Consider the following 20,321-nt stretch of genomic DNA (forward strand, 5'->3'; position numbering starts at 1 on the left):
GTGATGGGTGACTGGGGTCTTTGATGATTTTCCCAGCCCTTTTCAGACACCGCTTCCTGTAGATGTCTTTTATGGCAGGAAGTGGTGCTCCAGCGATGCGCTGGGCAGTTTTCACGACCCTCTGCAACGCCTTCCGGTCCGAGGCAGAGCAGTTCCCGTACCAGACTGTTATACAGTTGGTCAGGATGCTCTCGATGGTGCAACGATAGAAGTTCACCAGGATGTCTGAGGACAGGTGGTTCTTCCTCAGAGTCCTCAAGAAGAAGAGGCGCTGGTGAGCCTTCTTGACCAGCTTGGAGCAGTTGGTCGTCCAGGTGAGATCCTCGGAGATGTGGACTCCCAGGAACTTGAAGCTGCTCACACGCTCCACAGCCGTCCCCTTAATGTGGATGGGTGGATGTGGGTCAGCATTCCTCCTGTAGTCCACGATGAGCTCCTTGGTCTTCTCGGTGTTATGCAGCAGGTTGTTTGTGTCGCACCACTCAGCCAGACGATCCACCTCCTCCCTGTAGGCGGCCTCATCGTTGTCACTGATGAGGCCAATCACCGTGGTGTCATCTGCAAACTTAATGATGGTGTTGGAACCATCAGCAGGTCTGCAGTCGTGGGTGAAGAGGGAGTAGAGGAAAGGGCTCATCACACAGCCTTGTGGTACACCGGTGTTCATTGTGATGGTAGATGAGCAGCGGTTATCCAGCCGGACATGTTGGGGGCGGTTGGTCAGGAAGTCCAGTAACCATTTGCAGATGAGGGAACTGATGCCCAGGTCTGTCAGTTTCCTGATGAGTTGTGAGGGGTGGATTGTGTTGAATGCTGAACTGAAGTCTATAAACAGCATTCTGGCGTAGGTGGTGTTGTTGTCCAGGTGTAGTAGTAGTATAGTAGTAGTATTTATTTATTGTCATTGTCAAGAACAATGAAATTGCGTTTGGGGCTTCCACACAACCCAAAAAAAGAAGAAAATAATAAATACCCCTTAAAACCCAAGTGTACATATTTAACCCAGTGTGACTCCAATGCAATAAGACAATCCTTAGCAATAATGTTCGTAGAAATTCAGACAAAGACCTGAGAAACATGACAAAATACAACAATGCAACCCATTCAATATTATTGTACTGTGAGATATGATATCAGATATGATAGTTATCTATTTAAGAAAGGGGGGGGGGCAGGAGGGGGAAGATAATAAAGATATGATGCACCAATGCAGACCAGTTCATTGCTATTAAGAAGTTGGATATGGTTATTGTCCGTGAGAGGGGGGCAGAGAGTTCAGGAGCCTCACAGCCTGTGGATACAGGCTGTTGGCCAGTCTGGATGTTCTGGCCTGTATAGACCTGTACCTTCTCCCTGAGGGCAGCAGATGGAAAAGGTGGCGCGCAGGGTGATGTTGGTCCCGCAGGATACTGTGCACCCTCCTCAGACAGCGAGTGGGGAAGATATTACTGATCTCTGGCAGACTTGTTCCAATAATTCTGCCAGCTTCTTTCACCACCCGCTGGAGTGCTTGCTGATCGGCCTTGGTGCAGCTGGGGAACCACACTAGAAATCCATACGTCAGAACGCTGCTGATGGCACAGTTGTAGAAGTTCAACATCAGAGATCTGGGAATGTGTGCGCTCCGCAGTCTCCTCAGGTAGTAGAGGCGCTGTTGGGCCTTCCGTACAACTGAGGTGATATGGTTGCCCCAGGACAGGTCCTCGGTCACAGTTACCCCCAAGAATTTAAAACTGCTCACCCTCTCCACCGCCTCACTGCCAATGAAGAGAGGCAGATGGTTGTTATGACCCCTCTTCCGGAAATCTACAATGATCTCCTTGGTCTTTTTGGTGTTTAAGACCAAGTTATTGTCGTGGCACCATGACTCTAGTTGTTGCACCTCTGTCCTATAGTTTGTCTCATCGTTGTTGGATATAAGTCCGAGCACTGTAGTGTCATCTGCAAACTTAACAATGAGATTGGACGCGCAGGAGGAAATACAGTCATGGGTGAAGAGAGTGTATAGCAGAGGGCTCAGAACACACCCCTGTGGGGCACCGGTGTTGACCACAAGGGTGGAAGAGGTGTTCTTACCCACTCTGACACTCTGTCTACGGTTAGTGAGGAAGTCCACAATCCAGTTGCACAGAGAGGAGTTAAGTCCCAGTTGGTGGAGTTTGGGACGGAGTTTGTATGGCCGGATGGTATTAAAAGCCGAGCTGTAGTCTACAAAGAGGAGCCGTGCATAGGTGTTCCTGTGTTCCAAGTGCTTCAGTAATGTGTGCAGCACTGTGGCGATCGCATCCTCGGTTGACCGGTTCTCCCTGTATGCAAACTGGTGCGAGTCCAGGGATGGTGGAAAAGCAGCTCTGATGTGTTTAATGACCAGTCTCTCCAGGCATTTGGCGGGAATGGGGGTGAGTGCCACAGGTCTGAAATCGTTCAGACATGTGACATTTGACTGTTTTGGGATGGGAACGATGGTTGCTGCTTTGAAACAGGATGGTACCAGTGAACAGGACAACGAGGTGTTATATATAGAGGTGAAGACGTCCGCCAGGTCCGCAGCACAGTCTTTTAGCACCCGGCCCAGCACTCCATCCGGCCCGGCCGCCTTCCTGGTGTTAATGCTCCGGAACACACGCCTCAGCTCATGAGTGCTCAGGACCGGAGCAGGGTCGGTTGAGGGGAGAGGGGACAGGACAGGGTCGGTGTTCTCCCTATCAAAACGGGCATAAAAGAGATTTAGATCCTCAGCCAGAGTAGAACTGTCGGCTGAGGGTGATGGTGTTCTTCTTTTGTAGTCCGTGATAGCCCTGATGCCCTCCCAGACCTGCCTTGGGTTTGTGTTGTTCTCAAACCTGGCCTCGATACGCCTCCTGTACTGCTGCTTGGCAGTCTTGATGCCTCTTCTCAGGTTGGCCCTGGCAGCACTGTATGCCTCCTGGTCCCCGGATTTGAAAGCGTTGTTCCTTGTTCGAATAAGTTGTTGAACTCCGTGTGTCATCCAGGGTGGATTATTAGGGAACACACGGAATCGTTTCCAAGTTGTTACATTGTCCACACAGAAACAGATGTAGTCCAAGACAGTGGAGGTGTAACTGTCCAATGCGACACGATTGTCAGTGTCCTGCACCTTGAATACATCCCAGTCTGTGCAGTGGAAACAGTCCTGAAGCATCGGAATAGCGTCCTGCGGCCATGTTCTCACGGTTTTGGTTGTAATCCCAGTGCTCTTGATCTTTTGTGTGTATATTGGGTGTAGCAGAAGGGAGAGATGGTCTGACAGACCCAGGTGGGGATAAGCCTGGGCTCTGTACGCATTCGCCATGTTGGTGTACACCTGGTCCAACGTTCTATCTCCTCTGGTAGCACACTTCACATTACGGTGGAAATTGTGAAGTACAGATTTCAGGTCCGCGTGGTTAAAATCCCCAGCCGCAATAAAGACACTGTCCGGGTGTGCTACCAGGCTGTTATTGATGCTGCTGCTCAATTGTGCTAACGCTAGCTTAGCATTAGCATCTGGTGGAATGTAAACAGCGCAGATGTAAACGGCAGAAAATTCCCGAGGGAGATAGAATGGACGGCACTTTAACACCAACAGTTCTACCTCTGTACTGCACAGTCTTTCCGTTACCGTGACGTTCGTGCACCAAAAGTTGTTAATATAGATGCACAGCCCCCCGCCAGTCTTCTTACCCGAGTCCGCAGACCTGTCGGCTCGATAGGCGGTGCGGCCTGCTAGATCAATAGCCGCATCGGGAATGGCGCTGTCCAGCCAGGTTTCAGTGAAAATCATGCACGAACAGTTATTAAAAGTCCGTCGAGTGGCGATCTGCAGTCGTATCTCATCCAGTTTGTAACGGATTGAACGGGCGTTGGAGAGGAATATGATCGGGAGTGGTGGTTTAAACGGACTAGTCTTTAGCCGTGCCCACAGGCCTCCCCGCCTGCCTCTCTTCTGCCTCCGCTCGCAACGTCTGTGAGAGGACAGAGTGCAGTGCGATGGAGACTGCATCCTCTGTGCTCCTGTTCTGGCGGTATGCGAATTGGTGGGGGTCCAGGGTGGGGGGGAGACAGGATTTGAAGTGTGCTAGGACCAGCTGCTCTAAGCACTTAGTGATGATGGGGGTGAGTGCTACTGGGCGGTAATCATTGAGGCAAGATGGGTTGGAGTTTTTGGGTATCGGGACGATGGAGGTGGATTTGAAGCAGGCTGGTACCACAGCGTGGGCCAAGGACAGGTTGAATATGTCTGTGAGCACTCCTGCAAGCTCCCCAGAACACGCTCTGAGAACACGCCTGGGGATGCCATCAGGACCTGCAGCCTTGTGGACATTGATCCTGCTCAGCACCGCTCCTACATCGGTGGGGGAGAGAGTCAGAGGTTGGTGGTCTGGCGTCACGTCTGCTTTGGTTGTGGTTGTGGGGTTCCCTCGCTCAAAACGAGCATAAAAGTTGTTGAGCTCGTTGAGGAAGGAGACATCAGAGGATGCGGAGGAGGGTTTGGTGGTCCTGTAGTCTGTGATGGTCTGGAGTCCTTGCCACATGTGTCGGGGGTTGGAGTTGGAGAAGTGTTCTTCTACCTTCTTTTTGTAATGGTGTTTGGCTTTTTTGATGCCCTTCTTTAGATTAGCCCTGGCTGTACTGTAGGCGTGTGCATCTCCTGACCTAAAGGCAGTGTTGCGGGCCTTCAGGAGGAGACGAACATCCCGGTTCATCCAAGGCTTCTGGTTGGGGTACATGGTGATCCGTTTCTGGGTGGTGACACTGTCTGTGGTTTTGGAGATGTAATCCAGTACAGATGAGGCGTACTGGTCCAGGTCTGTGTGGGTGAACATATTCCAGTCTGTGTTTTTAAATCTGTCCTGGAGCACTGCGTCTGTCCCCTCTGGCCACACTTTAATTGTCCTCACAGCAGGTTTCACACGTTGGATGAGTGGTGAATACCGAGGTGTGAGGAACATGGAGAGATGGTCCGATTGTCCAATGTGGGGGAGGGGTGTGGCTTTGTAGGCTCCAGCCAGGTTGGAATACACATGGTCTAAAGTCTTGTCTCCTCTGGTGTGGCAGGAGACATGTTGGTGGAATCTGGGGAGGACTGTCTTTAAGTTGGTGTGGTTGAAGTCGCCAGCAACAATAAAAGCAGCCTCGGGGTGTTTATTCTGGTGTTTGTTAATGGCTGCAGAAAGTTCTTTCATGGCCAACCTAGCATTAGCGTCGGGGGGGATATACACGGCAGTGAGTATGATAGAGGTCTAGAGAATCTAGACCAGGCTAAAAGTTTATTATCTTAGGACGGTCTAAGTCATCTGGATGTAAAGTGACTTTAATGTGCATTTCGGCTCCGGAGCCTAATAAAGCTCTTTCCTGGCAGGTGTTGGTGGGTCGAGCAGTCTGACGGAGGAACGTAGTCGGCCATCTTGGAAAGAAGAAAATGTTTTCTTCACACACGGTGAGAAAAACATCGTTTTTATAAATCATGAGTCCGAACATTTTACAGACTTTTATACGTGAAATTGTTCGTAGTTTATAAACACATCTGGAAGTGCCGTGCAAACCAAGGCCGAGCTGCTTTTAGGAAACGTGAAAAGTCTATCAGTACAACTTTCATGAATGATCATCATTTATTGTCATTATATCATTATGATTATTGTTAACTACCACCCTTTAGTAATTATTTACAGTTTTCCAGAACATGAGAAACTAAATGCATGTTAAGAAAAGAAAATAGTAAATGGAAAGACGAAGGCTTCAACCTCTTAGACCTTTCCTTATTTCCAACACAGCTGATTTAAATGGTTAAATGACTTCCAGTTCTCCTGCTAACGAACTAATCAATTGATTCAGGTGTGCTGACCCAGGGTAAGATCTAAAACCTGCAGGACACCGGCCCTCGAGGCCTGGAGTTCGACACCCCTGGTCTTACACCAAGGACTAAATGGTTCATTTTTGGCTCGCTGCACTGTAACAGGGACGGGGTGATTTGCAGAGCACTTTGTAAATGAGGACTGTGTGCAAGAGGTGCAAGTGCACGGGTGAAGTCGCACTGTCCCCTCTGCATTTGATTGTCCCTCGTTGGGTCGGGCGTAAAGACTGAGCAGGGCAATCAGCTGGTAGAACCGATGTCCACTAGATGCAATCAGCGATGCACTTGTTTAAATGTATTTTATGCAATAATACAGTGTCAGAGTCAGAGAGAGGCCGGCACGACAAAACAAGATTTAACTCAAACACTTATTAAGCTTCTGACTCCCTGCCTGTGTCTTTGTTGCTGTAGGAACAAGACGCCAAAGAGAGCCCAACACCTCAGTGCTCTCAGTTGGCTGAAGATGCTCACTCAAGTGCAAACTTACTTGAGCACTATAGGTGTGATCAGTGTAACAAGAAGTTTCATGCCCCGTGTCACCTCAGAAGACACCAGCGCATCCACAGTGGGGAAAAGCCCTTCAGTTGTGACCAGTGTGGAAAGACTTTTACTCGGAAAAGCAACTTAAAAACACATCACCTCAGCCACAGCGGCGTCAAACCATACATGTGCCACCAGTGTGGAAAGACATTTAGTTTGATGGGCAACTTGAGAACTCATCAGCGCCTGCACAGAGGAGTCAAACCATACGCATGTAGCCAGTGTGGGAAGGCTTTTACTCAGATGGGCCACTTACAAACCCATAAGATGGTCCACAGCGGAGAAAAACCCCACATATGTGAGGAGTGCGGAAAGACATTTAGTTTGATGAGCAGCTTGAGAACTCATCAGCGCCTGCACAGAGGAGTCAAACCATACGCATGTAGCCAGTGTGAGAAGGCTTTTGCTCAGATGAGCTACTTAAAAATCCATGAGATGGTCCACAGCGGAGAAAAACCCCACACATGTGAGGAGTGCGGAAAGGCTTTTAATCATCAGAGCAACTTAAAGAGACATAAACTGGTCCACAGTGGAGTTAAAGCACACAAGTGTGACCAGTGTGGGAGGGCTTTTGCTTTGAAGTCGAGCTTGGAGACACACAAGCTGGTGCCGCATGTGACCTTTCTGGGAAAGCCTCCAGCCAGCGACCCCAGAAACATGCCAACAGACGCTGATACGTGATCGGTGCAGCAGTTCAGTTTACACAAACTCGAGCTTAAGTCAACTCTACGCTTACTGACCATGGACACGCACCAGTGCGACCAGTGTGACAAAGCCTAGAACCAGTTTAGAGGTAATTCAGTCAGTTTTTTTAAACAAGCTAATGTGTATATAAAAGATTTGTTACTGGTAATACAGCAAAACTTTATTGTAGTTTTTAAAGTTCAAGTTAAACCATGTGAAATAAGTTGGATAATACACGGTGTTACATATGGGACACAAACGCAGCGTTTTGGGACAACATGGTTTCTGTTGGGTTTACACAAACTGTAAAGATGTTATTAACGATGTTATTACGATGTTATTACGATGTTATTACGATGTTATTACGATGTTATTACGATGTTATTACGATGTTATTACGGTCAATGTTAGCTCTACATGGGTGTTAGATTTCAAAATAAAATCCTTTTAAACGATCGTCTCGTTTCATTTATCACCAGCAGAACAGTCTCCAACAGTGTCCAACTTTATGGCTCATAATGGGCAAAGACGCGGCTACAACTTTGATGCTAATCTGAAGTGAATAAAACTATAATAGGACATGAAATGCATTTAGATCTGTACATATGCTGTAATGATCACATGATGTGGCGCCATCCTTTCTGAAATTAAACCGACAACAGATTTGTTGTCTGGGGCATTTAACACAAACTGATTTGAATAAAACGACATCATGAATGCAAAAAACGATGCAGCTGCATTCATATTCATATTTCCTCCTCGGTTCCAACTATTAATACAGAAATGCAATGCATCATTCTTTTCTTGAAATTTAAACACAGGTTTATAAACGGTCTCAGCAGTTCTTAAGTACATTTAGTAAAACAGGTAAACACTTACTAAAACACAGTCATTGTGTCCTTACATGCTGTCGTTTTAGCAGACTCTCAAACCAGTTTCAGTCCAGTAGTGTCCGTATCACTGCCGCCCAAAACCAGTATCACGAGCTCAGTGTGTCACATGGCCTTGCTTGACCAGATGGTGCTATTCAAAATGTTGCCAGAAGGGATAATGAGCATCACTCTCATGCCAACAGTTATGGCAAAGATTTTATTCTGCACGTTTGATCTGACACACGACTGGTTATCCATCAAAGTTCAACACTTTTAAGTCCACAACTTTCCACACTCTGATAAGCACATCCCAGCGGTGACCGCCCCGCCGGTTCCCAGACTGCAGCCTTGGCGTTCGCTCTGGGGCTTATTTTTAGCTACACACATGGCACTTTTCCATTTTATCATTCTTTATTAAACATCTTACAAAGAAGTATTTAACTTTAATTAGTTTTACCAGAGTGTGCATGTTTATGGATGTTAGAGAAAAATACAAGGTGCAGATACTGCACATCTGCAGTCCCCAACAGGTCACATGTGCATATAACCAAAAGTCAAATACAGAAAATAATCATGCTGTGTTGGCCCTAGTGCAACTCTCTGTTGGTCTTTGGTTTAAACTGCAAGAAGAGTGGCTACAAATCTGTGGTTAAGCTGCACTTCCTGCTGTTTCTCCCTCTGTACTCGTTGCTCTTTAGGTCAGTATGTGGTAGTTTTCCATGTCCCAGTGGAGATTTCCTCTCGTGCAAGCTTTCCTCACACACACACTGAGCCCTCATCCTTTCTACACAAAATCCTCTTCGTTTGTCTACTTCATAAACAAGACTAATAGTCAGCAAACATCTTGGCTTCACTTGGATTCTCAAGTTTAAAATACATGGAAAGTTTGGGAAACTATGGTTTACCCTGACGGGAGCATGAATGTGGACAGCAGCGGTGGCACCGAAATTTATTCAGTATTTGCTGAGGCATCAGATTCTCGACAGCTGGCAGTAAAGAAAGAGTCAGGAGGCTGGGTGTAGTGGACACCGTATATGTCTAAGCACCGACCTGGCAGATCTGATTACAATGTTAAAAACATAGAGCTTAACCCTCATCAGTAACATGACAACTGTAACATGCTGTAAGTATGAGCACTTTTATGAAACTTCACTAAAGTGTATTATTGTGTTGTCAAGCTTGAATGCATTGTAAGTGAATGGGTTCTGTTTGTTCAGCTACAACTGGGAAGAAAAACTTTCTGACCAATAAGGTGGAGACGGTGGCATACTTGTGTTGTATCAGCCTATCGGAAGGTTTTTGAAGGTCTGATTTCAAGATATAACACTGGGACAGATGATAGTTTAACAAGGCTGTAGCAATATTACTGTTGTTATTGCTAATGACTGTTACGTGTCTCTGCTGGAGCAGACCTAGAGTAGATATTATGTTTTGTCTGTCCCTGCTCTCATGAACAAGGCATCTTTCAAACTGCTTGAAGGAATTTCTTCAGTTTCCGTAAGGATTTTGCCAAAGTTTAAGGTCATCCCAACACTGCGACACTCATTCTGAGTTCATTTGTGAAGTGTGACAGAACTTCACACAAATGCCAAACAGGACAACAGCAAGTTAAAACAATGCTGAAGTGTTTTTATTGTATGACGAGCAGAAAAGAATTTGAGGTTGCAACGTTATCCTTGTTGCACTGCAATCTTGGGATGTGAGAACCTGAAAGCCTGAAATCTGTACCCCATCCACAACACACCTTTTCTCTGTACTCCTCCCCAGCACCCTGCAGTCACATGCGCCTGCAGGTAGATAAAAACCTCAAAAGAGACACTGGTCGCCATTCTGCTCAGAAGCTTTTCAGGAGCTTTCAGAAGATTCACGAGTTCAGGCGTCTCCACCGTGCAGACATACAGGAGCAGGTATGGACCTCTCACTCGCTACAAAAACATCTGAGCTGTATTCGGTGCAATACTGTGAGCCAGTTTCTTGTTTAGAGTGGATGTTTCAGGCTACAGCAGCATTACAGTAACTTTTGTGCATTTTTCCTGCAGTAATTGTGCGTTTACAAACACATTTCAGCAGCACATGCAAACCATCACAGTATAAATGCAGCTCTCTGTTTCCATATTTGGCAACCTTTGGTCTTCCACAACAGCTCCAGGACGGTGTAACCAGGGCAACAGAGTAATATATTGTCCTAAAAGGATAATATTTTACCAAGCCTTGCAACATGCTGCAAATAGCGACGCGCTAAATAGCATGTTAGATAAACTGCCAAAAATACATCCAGAGGAGCAGGTGTTTGGTCTCTCACTCTCAATGTCATGAGCTCTCAGCAGATGGTGGAACATGAGCCGCTTTGTTTTGGACTAACCTCCATGTTAAACTGGACTTTATGACAGAGAAATATGGAGTGAAAGGAAAGGCCTTACTTCAGCCTGCAAATCGGTTTTTAATGCACAGGAACTGGAAATTATTAACCTGATAACCTGGGAAGTCATTAGCTTACATACGTGTAAAATAAATATGAAATCATTTGTAAGCGTCAGTGTTTCATGTGATTTCTAAGTCATTTTTAACATGTGACCTGTTTGGTGTAGGATGCATTTGGTGGGCACTTTGGGGCTTTTTCTGACCTTGCTGCATCTCTCTAACTCGCTGCTGCTGGGAGCCTTTAACATCAAATCCTTCGGAGACACCAAAGCCTCCAACACCACTCTGATGAACATCATTACCAAGGTCTGGGACTTTTCCCTCTTTGGTAGATATGACAGTTTGTACAAAATGTTTACATCCACCCATTTGTAATGCAATTTGGGTCAGAGTGCTTTCAAAACCAATCCAGAAGTGTTATCTTGTGTGTGCGTTTTGAAATAGTTTGAACTGAATTTTGAGAAATGCTTTGGATGATTTGGCCTGTTGCAGAAGTAAACCTGAATATTCCCAGAATATTCCCACCTCTATGCTTAAGGAATGATCAATGAAATAACTGGATGTGCAACAGCTGTAGCGTTGCCTTTACAATCTAAAGCTTAACACATGAATTTTTTTCGTGCAAGGTAAATATAAACAAACGTGATGTTGCAAGATGGACAATCAGCTGATTCATTTTCATTTTTTATGTGTGTTTTGCAGATTGTCCAACGCTATGACGTCATTCTGATCCAAGAGGTCAGAGACAGTGATCTCTCAGCAACCCAAAAACTCATGGAGTACGTCAACAAGTGAGTCCACACACCGAACATGGAACATTCAGAGTAACACTGAGCATGAAATGCAAACGTATGGAAACATAAAAAGTGTGTGTTTGTTTCCCCCCAGAGATTCTCCTCAGTACAAATACATCGTCAGCGAGCCTCTCGGTGCGAGCACCTATAAAGAGCGATATCTCTTCCTTTACAGGTGCACCACGATGAAAAAAATAAGTCTCTACTCTACACACAGTGAAATGATATTTATTCAGTTCAATTTTATTTACACAGCGCCAAATCACAACAAGAGTCGCCTCAAGGCGCTTTATACTGTCAGGTAGACCCTACAATAACACATACAGAGAAAAACCCAACAATCAAATGACCCCTATGAGCAGCACTTTGGCAACAGTGGGAAGGAAAAACTCCCTTTTGACAGGAAGAAACCTCCGGCAGAGTCAGGCTCAGGGAGGGGCGGCTGTTTGCAACAAAACATGGTTCATTGCAGTGATGCCGTGTAAAAGGCATTTTTAGTTCTTGCTCTAAATATGTATTTTGTAGAAAGGGAAAAAGTCTTTTTCATGGCAGAATGTGAATAGTTTGATTGTTTTCTTTGTTTCTTAAAGCCAAACAATTTAACAAAAATAAAAATGACTTGTTCACGTTGCCCGGGGTTAAAGTCAGGATTGGTGTTGGATCATCATCATCACTTAGACCTCAGAGGGTTAAAGAACCTCCCATAAGTTTCTCAAATAACCATTCAAAACAACTTGATTAAAAATTTATATTTCCAGCATGTTTGTAGTGTTTGAGGCATGTTTGAAGTAATTTAACGGCAAATCCTCCGTCTTTGTTCTGGCATAAACATACATCTTATACACACTCAGAATTCAGAAGTAAGTGATTTAAAAAAAGGGGAAAAGCAGAACTACAATAAATTTGTCCCGAGAAGCAACTGGACATGTTTAGAAATGAAGTACACACTGGCAGCAAATGAAAAGGTGGTGATTTTCTCCACAGGGAGGCGCTGGTATCGGTGGCAAAAAGCTACACCTATGACGACGGCCCGGAGGAAACTGGACAAGACGCCTTTAGCAGGGAGCCGTTTGTCGTAATGTTCTCCTCCAAACACACTGGTAGGTGCTGTGGCTCGAGTTATACAGCTGTTTCTGCATCACACTGATAATGATGTGGATCCTCATTCAAACATTTGTGCGTGGTAGTTCCTGGGACATGTTAGTCACTAGTCCTTTATCATTCTCATGCGGTGTAAGCGCCTCCGTCACTGTCAACACTCCTTCGTTCCCTTCTCTTCTGTAGCTGTGAGAGACTTTACTCTGATCCCTCAGCACACCTCCCCAGAATCAGCTGTTCGGGAGCTAAATGCTCTCTATGACGTGGTGGCAGATGTCCGCGCTCGCTGGAACAATGATGTATTTACAGCCTACAAGTAAAAATCATTTATTTGGTGGAAAAACACACATTCGGTAAATGCGACTCACACTACTCTCCCTGCAGGACATCGTGCTGCTGGGTGACTTCAACGCAGGCTGTAGTTATGTGTCCGGGTCTGACTGGCAGCAGATCCGCATCTTCACTGACAAGACTTTCCATTGGCTGATCACTGATGCGGCCGACACTACCGTGTCGCAAACTGTCTGCCCTTACGACAGGTAGACAGATTGTGGCAGGTCGTTCTGATGTGTGCACGCAAACTCTAAACTCTAATCATCTTTCTGTGTTTGCAGGATTGTGGTCACTGCGGACATGATGAGAGGAGTGGTGAAAGATAGTGCGAAGGTGTATAACTACATGACGGGACCTGAATCTCAAACAAGATCTGGTAACAGATGAATTTCAATCCTTATCTCTGTAAGAATTCATTTGAACTAAAAGCACAACCTGCCTCATTCCCGCTGACACTAATGGAAACGTCAATATAAAAGTTAACATAATGCTGTATTCACTGCAACTGAGACCATAGACTCGTCAGCAAAATGTTTACTGAGCTCCAATCAGAAGAGAGGCATTCTACACAAAGGGCAAAGCAGTCGCCCCATCAGAAATCATGCAGTTTTAAAGCACTTTTGCTTTTTTAATATCAGCTTTGAGCTACAGAAAATCGAGCAACTTTGTAAAGCAGTGGCTGTAGTAACGACCACAGAGATGCAAACAAAATCATAATGCAGTGTATACTGTAGTGATGGCATTACCATGCAGGCACGTTGAGTTTTTCAGCACTGGAAAGAAACCTGTGGAAACTGAAGCCATCTGCAGCACAAACTGTGAGCCACTAAAAGAACGGTTTCTCTGTCTCTCAGGCGTTGGCTGTCAGCGACCACTTCCCCGTGGAGGTGAAGCTGAGCGGTTAGGCTCACGTTGCTTGAACCGTGACTTCCACAAGCTTTCCACACATCGTGCTCAATCTGCAGCCAGCACAATGATCATTCAGTTGGGGACTACTGTCAGCCACAGCTTCATGAAATGCAAATGCACAATAAAGCCACTAAAGAATTCACTGAAAACTTGTGTGTTGTAAAGAATTCGCTTCTTGTTGCAGTGGAGCACATTTGTCTGGAACATTTACTGAGACCCTTTGTTGATTTGGAAACCTTTAATAACGCGTGTGTATTTTATTTCACTTCTTTTGTCTGCTTAAATGTCTTCAGAGTTTAAAGTTTTTTAATTAATTTCCCAAAACAGCTCAGACACACAGCAAAACACTAACCTGCAAACTGAGCCAAAAAATGTTGAAAAAAACATAAAAGAGCGGTAGAGTAATAACATCTGTAGGGGAGACCGGGGATAGTTGTCACATCTTTGAGATTTCTGTCTGTAAATTGGAGCTCTTTTAAGGTAGTGGATTCAAAATGTAATGCAAAGTATTTACATGTCTCTGCTATTAAATAGTGCAGCTACTTTCTCTGCAGCACAATTACCCATTGCATGGTATGGCCTCAAACACGAAGAGTGAAATGTTACAATTAACCCCATAGTCTGGGTTAGTTGTAACATATCCTGGGGTGAAATGTAACACAATGAAATAAGAGTACTAACAAAACATTAACATGTAATCTTTGTTTATTCAACACATGAATGCACTTAGAGCCATTTATGTAGCTGTGTGTGTGTGTGTGTGTGTGTGTGTGTGTGTGTGTGTGTGTGTGTGTGTGTGTGTGTGTGGTGTGTGTGGTGTGTGTGTGAGACAGAATGCAGAAATCTAGCTTAAATTCCAAATTATGGAATTTTCTGCAACTGAATATTTCATTAACTTTGGTTGGTCTTCCTTGAGTTTGGGCATTATAACCTACAACTTTTGCACCAACTTTGAACATAACAATGAAGCTGAAAAAATGTAGCTGTGCACCAGCATCGCAATTCCATTACTTTTGGGTTTCGTGCACCCATCCTGATTTATTTCACTACCAGTACTTCCTACTGGTCCATCTCTGACACAGTGGTCAGCATAATGTATGTGTGGGAACACAAACAGTGGAGGAATTGTGTTGCAATGGCATTAACCGCATACACAAAAGCGACCAGTGAACCTCTCTCTGCTGATGTCGTTGCCCCAACTTGTTTAATATAAGTTAAAGTAATAGTGTGGTAAGTTGTAACATCTGCATTATTGTTACAACTGACCCCGACTGTTGCTGTTACAACTGACCCAGACTCCTATAGCCATGAACTAGCTAACATTACAGCCAACGGCTAAAAACATTAGCACTAAAGACCTACACAGAATATATCCCCATAGACATACAAATAACACAATTTAAGCTTTGATGAGTTTAACTGCAAAGCAGATAATGCTATTAGAAATTGAAATAAAGTAGAAAACTTACTTTTGGCATACAAATGACTTTTTTTTCGTGTTAAATTGGTCTGTGTTTGACAAAATGTGCTGATTTTTCACATGTGATAGCAGAACTGAGTTGGGCATGCACAGGATGAGTCACATCATTTGAAACTTAGCCCTGATTGGAGAAACTGGAAGTGTTACAACTGACCCACGTTACAACTATCCCCGGTCTCCCCTACACAAAAGAAGAAACAATGTATTCATTAAGATTATTTTCAGTCATCTTCAGTTACTCCTGTAAAGCTGAAATGTGTTCACCACATATGTTAACCTGTGATTTTAAACACTGAAATGGAAAATCAGGTTGTCTGCATACAAAAAGCTAAAGACGCCTGGGAAATAGAGACACTAGAGTTTCTAATAGCGTCCAAGAGAAGTGTGCTTGGAGAGACGATAGCTGACTGCAGCCTCAAGATGGCAGTGATGTAGAAGCACATCACTTATGCTTTGGTATAACTGACTAGACAAGCACTGCTTGTCCTGGGCTGAACAGTTGAGTTGGGGTTGCTGTAGTTCAGTTCTACTAATTGGAAGGTTTGCAGTTCATACCAAGCTGCTGCAAAATACTTAGCCTCCCCCCCGAGGATGTAATATTAAAGTGAATACACGTGCTGATTTTCATCTCTTTACATGAAAGAACATTTACTTTTCCAGGAGTCACATTAGTGACATAGTGACTTGTAGCTTTAGGCTTAGTAGACGACTCACACATTGACAAATCCAAACACATTTGGGGTAATACTCTTAAATGTGTAAATGTAGTGCTCAAAGAAAACAGGGAGCACCACAGCAGAGGTCATTCATGTCTGTCACACACAGGACGTGACAGTGAAAAGTGTGGAGACACTGCACACCTGAAGTTTAGCCGATTGTGTTGCGCTGACACTCAGGTCCTTTTGAAGTGTCGTATATTGATTCAATTGTCCAAAACACAAACATACAAAGAATGAAAAATGCTCCTTGTTATAAGAATGCAAGATTCATTTTGATTTGGTTGTCCGCTGAATTTTTAACATTCTCAACTGTCATTTGAATGTAGAGACGTCTGAGTTACAGAGATAATGAATGAGAACCACACGCTTTAATCCATTTAATGTATGAATCCAGACATTTATTTGGATATTTCACAGTAAAAACCAAACATTTGTTAGAGATGACAAAGGCTTTGCCACATTTAGATGCACTAAAGGTCAGATTTGCTGTTAGTTCTTCATATGTGAGACTCTTTTGCAACAATTAGCAGTTTGCTCGCGTAAGCATACTGCAGGTAATGCTGAGTGATGGAGAAGGCTCGGCAGGTTGCCCGAGTGTACGGCTCTTCAAACCAAAACAAAAAGTCACACCCTAACCTCGAGTGTTTTTATTAACACCTTGAGGGGTAAATGCTGGGTTTTATCCCCAAACATGTAGACTGCTCACTGCCTGATGTCAGATCACATCTGTAGCTGGTGCTACAAAGTGTGCAAACATGTTTCCCCTCTCTAAGCCTTTCTTCTCTTAAGCATCTCCAGATACATCCCCAGGGACTTCTGAATAGAGTCCTTGGTGATGAACTTGACAAAGTTATTGACATCAGCCTCTCTGTTAGCCGCCAGCTTGTCTATGGTTGGCTTCCTCATCATGGACTTTGTGAGCTGTCTGGCGTGATCTGCAAATGAAACAAATGCACATGTAAGGAAGCTGTGCATTCATATACAATTTCTTCTATGAATACTGACATGGGCTTCAATTCATTGCAAAATATATTCAATTGCAGCACTATTGTGGAGCACCTTTTATTTCTTATGTGGGAAAGTGACATTTCTAACAGGTGCTGAAAGCTTATGCTCTTTCTCTGCCTCCTGCACATCCTGCCAAGTACCAGGATGTACTAAATACTGCTGTACAGATGGAAATACACCCATATCGACACTTCTGAGGTACGAGGTTACATCTCCCTACATGCGGGTTCGTGCCACCTCACCTTAAAACAAACATACACTGATAGCAGCTTTTTTTCCTACCTGCCTTGGAAATGTTACCTGCAATTTTATTACCCAAATGGTAAATGGACTGGTCTTATGTAGCGCGTTTCTACTCATCTGAGCGCTCAAAGCACTGATGAGGCCAATCACCGTGATGTCATCTGCAAACTTAATGATGGTGTTGGAACCATCAGCAGGTCTGCAGTCGTGGGTGAAGAGGGAGTAGAGGAAAGGGCTCATCACACAGCCTTGTGGTACACCGGTGTTCATTGTGATGGTAGATGAGCAGCGGTTATCCAGCCGGACATGTTGGGGGCGGTTGGTCAGGAAGTCCAGTAACCATTTGCAGATGAGGGAACTGATGCCCAGGTCTGTCAGTTTCCTGATGAGTTGTGAGGGGTGGATTGTATTGAATGCTGAACTGAAGTCTATAAACAGCATTCTGGCGTAGGTGGTGTTGTTGTCCAGGTGTAGTAGTAGTATAGTAGTAGTATTTATTTATTGTCATTGTCAAGAACAATGAAATTGCGTTTGGGGCTTCCATACAACCCAAAAAAAGAAGAAAATAATAAATACCCCTTAAAACCCAAGTGTACATATTTAACCCAGTGTGACTCCAATGCAATAAGACAATCCTTAGCAATAATGTTCGTAGAAATTCAGACAAAGACCTGAGAAACATGACAAAATACAACAATGCAACCCATTCAATATTATTGTACTGTGAGATATGATATCAGATATGATAGTTATCTATTTAAGAAAGAGGGGGGGGGCAGGAGGGGGAAGATAATAAAGATATGATGCACCAATGCAGACCAGTTCATTGCTATTAAGAAGTTGGATATGGTTATTGTCCGTGAGAGGGGGGCAGAGAGTTCAGGAGCCTCACAGCCTGTGGATACAGGCTGTTGGCCAGTCTGGATGTTCTGGCCTGTATAGACCTGTACCTTCTCCCTGAGGGCAGCAGATGGAAAAGGTGGCGCGCAGGGTGATGTTGGTCCCGCAGGATACTGTGCACCCTCCTCAGACAGCGAGTGGGGAAGATATTACTGATCTCTGGCAGACTTGTTCCAATAATTCTGCCAGCTTCTTTCACCACCCGCTGGAGTGCTTGCTGATCGGCCTTGGTGCAGCTGGGGAACCACACTAGAAATCCATACGTCAGAACGCTGCTGATGGCACAGTTGTAGAAGTTCAACATCAGAGATCTGGGAATGTGTGCGCTCCGCAGTCTCCTCAGGTAGTAGAGGCGCTGTTGGGCCTTCCGTACAACTGAGGTGATATGGTTGCCCCAGGACAGGTCCTCGGTCACAGTTACCCCCAAGAATTTAAAACTGCTCACCCTCTCCACCGCCTCACTGCCAATGAAGAGAGGCAGATGGTTGTTATGACCCCTCTTCCGGAAATCTACAATGATCTCCTTGGTCTTTTTGGTGTTTAAGACCAAGTTATTGTCGTGGCACCATGACTCTAGTTGTTGCACCTCTGTCCTATAGTTTGTCTCATCATTGTTGGATATAAGTCCGAGCACTGTAGTGTCATCTGCAAACTTAACAATGAGATTGGACGCGCAGGAGGAAATACAGTCATGGGGTGAAGAGAGTGTATAGCAGAGGGCTCAGAACACACCCCTGAGGGCACCGGTGTTGACCACAGGGTGGAAGAGGTGTTTCTTACCCCACTCTGACACTCTGTCTACGGTTAGTGAGGAAGTCCACAATCCAGTTGCACAGAGAGGAGTTAAGTCCCAGTTTGGTGGGAGTTTGGGACGGAGTTTGTATGGCCGGATGGTATTAAAAGCCGAGCTGTAGTCTACAAAGAGGAGCCGTGCATAGGTGTTCCTGTGTTCCAAGTGCTCAGTAATGTGTGCAGCACTGTGGCGATCGCATCCTCGGTTGACCGGTTCTCCCTGTATGCAAAACTGGTGCGAGTCCCAGGGATGGTGGAAAGCAGCTCTGATGTGTTTAATGACCAGTCTCTCCAGGCATTTGGCGGGAATGGGGGTGAGTGCCACAGGTCTGAAATCGTTTCAGACATGTGACATTTGACTGTTTTGGGATGGGAACGATGGTTGCTGCTTTGAAACAGGATGGTACCAGTGAACAGGACAACGAGGTGTTATATATAGAGGTGAAGACGTCCGCCAGGTCCGCAGCACAGTCTTTTAGCACCCGGCCCAGCACTCCATCTGGCCCGGCCGCCTTCCTGGTGTTAATGCTCCGGAACACACGCCTCAGCTCATGAGTGCTCAGGACCGGAGCAGGGTCGGTTGAGGGGAGAGGGACAGGACAGGGTCGGTGTTCTCCCTGTCAAAACGGGCATAAAAGAGATTTAGATCCTCAGCCAGAGTAGAACTGTCGGCTGAGGGTGATGGTGTTCTTCTTTTGTAGTCCGTGATAGCCCTGATGCCCTCCCAGACCTGCCTTGGGTTTGTGTTGTTCTCAAACCTGGCCTCGATACGCCTCCTGTGCTGCTGCTTGGCAGTCTTGATGCCTCTTCTCAGGTTGGCCCTGGCAGCACTGTATGCCTCCTGGTCCCCGGATTTGAAAGCGTTGTTCCTTGTTCGAATAAGTTGTTGAACTCCGTGTGTCATCCAGGGTGGATTATTAGGGAACACACGGAATCGTTTCCAAGTTGTTACATTGTCCACACAGAAACAGATGTAGTCCAAGACAGTGGAGGTGTAACTGTCCAATGCGACACGATTGTCAGTGTCCTGCACCTTGAATACATCCCAGTCTGTGCAGTGGAAACAGTCCTGAAGCATCGGAATAGCATCCTGCGGCCATGTTCTCACGGTTTTGGTTGTAATCCCAGTGCTCTTGATCTTTTGTGTGTATATTGGGTGTAGCAGAAGGGAGAGATGGTCTGACAGACCCAGGTGGGGATAAGCCTGGGCTCTGTACGCATTCGCCATGTTGGTGTACACCTGGTCCAACGTTCTATCTCCTCTGGTAGCACACTTCACATTACGGTGGAAATTGTGAAGTACAGATTTCAGGTCCGCGTGGTTAAAATCCCCAGCCGCAATAAAGACACTGTCCGGGTGTGCTACCAGGCTGTTATTGATGCTGCTGCTCAATTGTGCTAACGCTAGCTTAGCATTAGCATCTGGTGGAATGTAAACAGCGCAGATGTAAACGGCAGAAAATTCCCGAGGGAGATAGAATGGACGGCACTTTAACACCAACAGTTCTACCTCTGTACTGCACAGTCTTTCCGTTACCGTGACGTTCGTGCACCAAAAGTTGTTAATATAGATGCACAGCCCCCCGCCAGTCTTCTTACCCGAGTCCGCAGACCTGTCGGCTCGATAGGCGGTGCGGCCTGCTAGATCAATAGCCGCATCGGGAATGGCGCTGT

The 20,321-nt window shown here is 45.4% G+C and overlaps 1 protein-coding gene and 1 pseudogene across 4 annotated transcripts in view; both read left to right on the top strand.

Annotated features, from left to right (window-relative positions):
• The window catches only part of LOC113021458 (zinc finger protein 239-like), a 33,317-nt gene that overhangs the window by 9,644 nt on the left and 3,352 nt on the right, over nucleotides 1–20,321 (top strand). For 2 of the 4 annotated variants that reach the window (XM_026166162.1, XM_026166160.1), the window contains exons 2-3: nucleotides 5,363–5,440; nucleotides 6,266–7,393. In XM_026166162.1, the coding sequence (XP_026021947.1) occupies nucleotides 5,423–5,440; nucleotides 6,266–7,075 (828 nt within the window). In that variant the 5' untranslated portion in view covers nucleotides 5,363–5,422 and the 3' untranslated portion in view covers nucleotides 7,076–7,393. Of the gene's footprint in view, nucleotides 1–5,362; nucleotides 5,441–6,265; nucleotides 7,394–20,321 lie in introns of those variants that run through there. The other 2 variants (XM_026166161.1, XM_026166165.1) reach the window with 2 other exon arrangements.
• Nucleotides 9,718–13,640, top strand: LOC113021457 (deoxyribonuclease-1-like; annotated as a pseudogene).

This window comes from Astatotilapia calliptera, chromosome 4 (assembly GCF_900246225.1).
Source record: "Astatotilapia calliptera chromosome 4, fAstCal1.2, whole genome shotgun sequence".
NCBI classification, from domain to species: domain Eukaryota; kingdom Metazoa; phylum Chordata; class Actinopteri; order Cichliformes; family Cichlidae; genus Astatotilapia; species Astatotilapia calliptera.